The 6,686-nt window shown below is 33.9% G+C and overlaps 1 protein-coding gene across 1 annotated transcript; it reads left to right on the top strand.

Moving 5' to 3' along the window:
• The first annotated feature begins 416 nt into the window (after positions 1–416).
• LOC132042924 (inositol transporter 4-like) lies at positions 417–5,043 on the top strand. Its single transcript, XM_059433433.1, has 5 exons — positions 417–525; positions 1,525–2,195; positions 2,294–2,401; positions 2,786–3,391; positions 4,444–5,043. Exons 2-5 carry the CDS (start codon positions 1,875–1,877, stop codon positions 4,918–4,920), a joined length of 1,512 nt encoding a protein of 503 aa, XP_059289416.1. The 5' UTR covers positions 417–525; positions 1,525–1,874; the 3' UTR covers positions 4,921–5,043.
• The last annotated feature ends 1,643 nt before the right edge of the window (positions 5,044–6,686 follow it).

Below are 6,686 nucleotides of genomic sequence, written 5' to 3'. Positions count from 1 at the left end.
TAATATTACCAAAGTGATTAAATACAATAATTAATGTTGTGCCTCAATTCCAAACAAATTAGAATCAGTTATATGAATCTTCACTGACCACGTCATTTAAAGTTTTAAACTCATCTTACGCCAGTATTATGCAATATAAAGTGATTAGATATATATGTCAATAATGTAACGGGAAACAAAATTTTATCCAGTTAAGACAAACATGTGATTTGGATTATATATCTTAAAACTTCGGATAAGATCACAATAATTGAGCGATTATTATTCCCTATAAATCTCTGCATTATAATCCGTATATAAATTGTCGAAATAAAAGGTAAACCTTAAATTTCCCGATATATCTGTGTGTAAAATAAGTAAAAAAGTGGTTGCCTTTTCTTAAAAAAGTAAATAAATTAATGGCAATAATTTATGTTTGCTCAACGGCCAGTCTTTAAATGGATATTATAAACATCACTTAGAAACTAAAAGGCTTATATTTCTCCCTTCTACCTTTATTTCTGAATTACTTCATGCAAATATAAGGTAATTTTTGTCTCTTGGAAATTAATTATTTGCAAAGTAGTTATGGCTTTCATGATGTTGTCTTTATAATTGTGTTTGCTTTTATTCTTTATGAAGGTTTTTAAACATTTGCTTTTTATGAAGGTTTAAGCATTTGCATGTTCTTTCTCTATAAAAAAAATATTTCCACCTCTTTCTATTAGGTTAGTTTTTCTCTTGAAAGTGATTAGCACAATGGTTACAATATATCATATAATTTGGATTTAGAGGCGAATACGGGATATAAGTTTGACGGATTCAATCTTTATGTTCTCATTGCTGAACCCCACACATTTTTTTTTTTTTTTTGTAATCATAGCTTCAAATATTAATATTTGTTGAAATTATAGTGATTTTTTCAAAATTTATATATCTATGCTTCGTGTAACAAGTGGTGTTTCAACAGAACCCGATGATTATATATCGCGTCCATCTCTTAATTAGACTGAGATCAGCTTAAATGATGTGATATGGATAGTGTGACGATTCATATAGCCAACCTAAATTTTGTGTGGGGTTGAGGCGTAGTTATCGTCGGCCGGGGCGAAGCTCGCATGCTGCAAGGGTTCATCCAAACCCCTTTGTGGGAAAGTTATATTGTATATATAAGGACAAAATTATTCTTTATGTATATGCAGATGTTGAATTCCCTCGGTTTCTTTGTATGTTTATTTCCTTATATTTGAATTCTCTTAGTGAAAGTCCTGATTCCGCTACTGACTGTCGGTGGCAGATACAACAAAGATTCAACTCAACCCAATATTTTACTCGGAACATATATGCGCATGTGTTATGAACCTAAAAATGCAATGGTTCGGCATGGTGCTCACTGAACCCCGTAATATCCAACAAGTCGAGTCCTATGTCTGTTATATAGAATACCAACACATAGAAAAACTAAACCCATCAAATTTAAATTCTTGATTTACCTCTGGTTATTGTTGTTGTAATAATCCTGTCTATTTTTGTTTTTTAATGCAGACTTCTAAATGTTTGCATATCTGAATTCTGTAAAGCATCAAATTACATCTTTATTTTGTAGTTGAAGCAACCAAGAAGTCACTTTTCCCCAAACAAAACAAGATTGTGAATGCAAAGAAGAAAACAAAATGGTAGAGGGAGGAATAAGCAAAGCAGATAAAACAGAGTTCACAAATTACTGGAGTGCAGTATAGGAAACTCCATATATTATGAGGCTGGCTTTATTAGCTGGCATTGGAGGATTTCTTTTTGGTTTTGACACCGGTGTTATTTCTGGGGCGCTTCTTTACATAAAGGAAGATTTTAAAGAAGTCGATGAGAAAACGTGGCTTTAAGAAACTATTGTTAGTATGGCTGTTGCTGGTGCAATTTTTGGTGCTGCCTTTGGTGGTTGGCTTAATGACAAGTTTGGACGGAAATTTTCCATTCTCATAGCTGATGTTCTCTTCCTTATTGGTTCAGTCGTTATGGCTTTTGCTCCGGTTCCTTGGGTGATTATCCTTGGAAGGATATTCATTGGTTTAGGAGTTGGAATGGCCTCAATGACATCTCCTCTTTATATATCAGAAGCTTCTCCTCATAAGACCAGAGGTGCCCTTGTCAGCACGAATGGTCTTCTCATTACTGTAGGACAGTTCCTTGCGTATCTAATCAATCTTGCCTTCACTAATGTAATTACTACGAATTTTAAGTCGTCATTATGCACGTTTTTTTTTGGTCTACTTAGTCTATCTGAGAATCATAGTAAATCATGTCCGACTTGTCTCAGGTGAAAGGAACGTGGCGTTGGATGCTTGGCATTGCTGTACTTCCGGCAGTTATTCAATTGTTGCTCATGCTTACCCTCCCCGAGTCTCCAAGATGGCTTTACAGAAAGGTACTAGATCAATGATGTAAACAATGCGGGATTGGTAACAAAAAAAGATTTTTTATACTACAGTGTAAATTAACATGTAACACTATCATAGAGATTTATCTGCATTTACCTTATAAATGACCTGATTGTGTAATTATACAGTATGTGCACATAGAACTTAAACTCTTTCTAAACATTAGGAAAAAGTGGACGTGGCCAAGGAAATCTTGGAAATGAGGGAAAAGTGGATGAGGCCAAAGAAATCCTCAAGAAAATTTATATATTTTGGTGAAAAATTTACGTACTAATGACGTTTGATTGGTATATACTTGGGAAAAGTGGATGAGGCCAAAGAAATCCTCAAGAAAATTTATAGACTAATGATGTTTGTTTGGTATATATTAGGGCAAAGTGGATGAATCGAGGGAAATATTGGCGAAAATTTATTCAGCAGAGGAAGTAGAGGACGAAATGCTGGCGATGAAGAAGTCAATTGAAGAAGAAAAGGCAATTGAAGGTTCAATTGGGAGTAGCACATTTACTCAAATCAAGAAAGCGTTTGGAAACACGGCATGTAGAAGAGCACTCTACGCCGGTATTTGTGTTCAAGTGGCTCAACAATTTGTCGGTATCAACACTGTCATGTATTATGGCCCGACTATCATGCAATTTGCTGGATTTGCATCTAAGAGGACTGCTATGGGACTAACTCTTATCACCTCTGGTCTCAACGCAGTTGGATCAATAGTTAGTATGGCGTTTGTCGACAAATATGGCAGGAGGAGACTCATGACGATCTCCATGATCGGTATCATTTCTTGCCTTGTTATCTTGTCTGTTATATTCTTCCAAGCAGCCGCGCATGCTCCAGCAGTCAGCAGCAATGAATCTGCCCATTTCGGCAACAATACTTGTCAGGCTTATGCTAATGCCCCCAATCCATCCTCTTGGAATTGCATGAAGTGCTTGGCTAAAAAAGCTAATTGCGGATTTTGTTCAAATACCAATCTGGTAAGTCAGAATACTTCCTCCGTCCCAATTTATGTGGATGTTGTTTGACTAGACACAAAGTTTAAGAAGAAAAGGAAGACTTTTGAAACTTGTGGTCTAAAACAAGCCATAAATATTTGTATGACCATAAATCATCTCACTAAGGGTAAAATGAAAAGTTTAAAGTTAAATTGTTACTAAATATGAAAACGTGTCATTCTTTTGGAACTGACTAAAAAAGGAAAGAGTACCACATAAATTGGAACGGAGGGAGCAATAGTTTTGAATATCTTAGAATTGCATCTGGCCCGAGATGCATGTGCCTCGTAGGCTATCTATGTGGCTTGAGTCATTGCTTATGCAAGTATCTAGGTGGCTAAGTTTATATTGATGCAAGTAGTTTGTATAGGTGAATTTGAACATTGTCATGATACATGTTTAGATAGTTACTAAGATTCATGTAACTAAAATCTACGAATGTATAAGTCTCTTTTGTGTCACCCTATGTTGCTCAGACTCTTTAAGGTTTAAGAATACCGTCTGGTGTGAGTCGGATACTCCAAAAGCTATGCAATTTTGGAGGATCTGAGTCATCTCACACGGGGACAACATCATTTTTTGGAGAGTCCGAGCAACATGAGCGTTATCTATACATACATGAAACATGCCTTCTTGCATGAGGACTCGCATGAGGAGGTGTACATATAGATATAGCACACCGATATGGAAAGGAAGCGGAATCACATAAACTAAGCAAAATGAAGAAAATAGCCCGGTTTGAATTGAAGCAATCCCCGAGAGAGTGGTTTGAGAAGTTCTAGGAGTAGTGGGGATGATGATAACTGATGAGTTTATAGATCAATAGACAAAACAATCATATGGCAAGATAAATTAGTTATGTATGGAAAAGATAGAACTAATGTAAGTTACTTTCATTCTACTTTACTATAGCAGTTTTAGATGTGATGTGTCAGTCGCTCTCTTGCAAGTGCTCGTCTAGTTACCTCACTAATATTTCTCTTCTACTAACATAACTTACATCTCATTGGTTTTAAATTTATCTTAATGTTCAGTTTGCTCCCGGAGCATGTATAGCTAAAACAGACGCACTCGAACAAGCTTGCCAAGCAGAGAAACGCGTTTGGTACACCGAAGGTTGTCCAAGCAAGTTCGGATTCTTAGCCGTGATTTTTCTTGCATTATACATCATACTATACTCACCAGGTATGGGAACAATACCATGGGTTGTCAACTCTGAGATTTACCCCTTAAAGTTCAGAGGAGTAGGTGGAGGAATTGCAGCAGTTTCCAACTGGACTTCAAATCTAATTGTTAGTTTAACATTCTTGACATTAATCGAACATCTTGGCTCTTCTGGCACGTTCCTCCTATTCGCGGGCTTTTCACTTCTTGGACTCATTGCCATCTTCTTCCTCGTTCCTGAAACCAAAGGGATGCAATTCGAGGAAATCGAGAAAGTGTTGCAGAAAGGATACTCTCCATTTAGGAAAAACACTACTACTAAAGAAACCTCTGATCACACAAAATGATATCCATAGTGTATATACAGAGAGCATTATTTTTTCGCCTTCCTCATTTATATTGTATTACATATGCACACAGATATTAAGTTGTAATCAAATTGAAAATCAGACAACTTGTTTTACTTATTATGTCATTCAATTCTTTTTTGCACTTGAAGAAGTAACGAGTGCTTCATCATTTGTTTGGCAAATTAGTGTCAAATTCTTTATAGGATATTGCTTCCTATTCAAATTTTCCGGTACAGCTAGCCTTTCTAAGGTATTTAATGTATAAAATAAAGTTTGAATTTGATAAAATGGATTCAGAAAGTTCATTTGTAGATTTATAAATCTACCAAGATATTGGTTGTTGGCTAGATGTGCTCAACTCTCCTACCAATTTAAGAGCCGTTTTACCACAGTGAGATAAAAAATTCCCTAGACATCCTTCCATTTATTCAGGATTTCCATGATCATATTTCATAAATGTATCAGTATATTACCTTTTCTCCTCCCTACCTATATTGGACAAACCCAAAATATCACAATAACAACTATTGCGTCCTAGTCCCAAACAAGTTGGGATCGGTTATATGGATCTTCACTTGACAATTGTATTAAGAAGATTTATCACTAATTGACTAATTTTATGTCCATTGCATTGTCAACCTACACCGACCCTCCTCCTTTATCTGGACTTGGGACCAACAATATGAACAAGCTCTCATTTGGCTGAGCTATATTGGACAACCCAAATAGTTAAAGACATATATGTCTAAAGTTCGTCGTATCTGACATCATTTTAAATCTGTCCTTGTCATTAGATAAGTTAAAATTGTATTTGTTCATAACCAAAAGATGAAAAGAAAAAATCAAAGTTCCCAACTAATCACATCACATCTATAGACTTTAATTATTTTCTTCCATCTGTCCAAGAAGATTTATCAACTAATTGACTAATTTTATTTTTTCCGCACGGTTTAGGGTTTAATTTGTAAGACGTTGCCTCTATTTAAATCATTGGGGCCAAAAAATTATTAATTTTTAAAGCATATAGTTAATTTTAGTGAATAACTAAATAAATATTTTAATACATGTAAACATATATGCGAACCGTCACACATTAACTTATTAATAAATGTTAAATTACATGATAACTATTAAACGACAAGACATGTTTTATTTTTTAAGATTTTGATTTAAACGTGATTTTTTAATCAAGACATAACTTTATTTTGAATATAAATCTAAGTCTAAAAAATATAAGGTGAAAAACTAGTGCCAGTTAAAGCGTCATCTTTGGATGGCTATATTTGGAACATCCGTTTTACCTTGCGTATTTTTTCGATAGTTAAAAAACACCTTTTATCCCATTCATATGTCTAATAAGATTTTCAATGTAAAATCGTATCCGACATCATTTTTAAATCACATATAAAGTTGACTAAAATAACCTTACATTAGATAAGTTAAAATAAAAAAAAAAAAATCTCTTTTTTTTATTAAAAAATAAACTACATTACTTTTTTTGTCTCAAGATTTTATATTCAAAATAAAGTTCATAAAAAATGAAAATCCAAAAGATGAATTTAACAAAAAAGTCAAAGTTGACGTTTATTTAACTTATATTTTATTTTTTATTTACGTTCTATATAACACATATTTAATTAAATACTATAACATCACATCTATAGTTTAAAAATTAATAATTTTTTTTTATTAAAAACATAACCGGTGATTTATTTGTGAACCATTATTTTCTTCCATCTGGAAAACATATAAGTCATTCAAGG

This window comes from Lycium ferocissimum, unplaced genomic scaffold, assembly GCF_029784015.1.
Source record: "Lycium ferocissimum isolate CSIRO_LF1 unplaced genomic scaffold, AGI_CSIRO_Lferr_CH_V1 ctg192, whole genome shotgun sequence".
Taxonomy (NCBI): Eukaryota; Viridiplantae; Streptophyta; class Magnoliopsida; order Solanales; family Solanaceae; genus Lycium; species Lycium ferocissimum.
The sequence above is the reverse complement of the archived record's forward strand: the minus strand, read 5'-3'. Positions and strand labels throughout refer to the sequence as shown.

Bases quoted from the DNA above. Each gene is read 5' to 3' on its own strand.
- LOC132042924 (XM_059433433.1), top strand. From the start codon at position 1,875: ATGGCTGTTGCTGGTGCAATTTTTGGTGCTGCCTTTGGTGGTTGGCTT. The intron at 2,196-2,293 runs GTAATTACTACG...GACTTGTCTCAG, and splicing joins TCAATCTTGCCTTCACTAAT to GTGAAAGGAACGTGGCGTTG. The intron at 2,402-2,785 runs GTACTAGATCAA...GGTATATATTAG, and splicing joins CAAGATGGCTTTACAGAAAG to GGCAAAGTGGATGAATCGAG.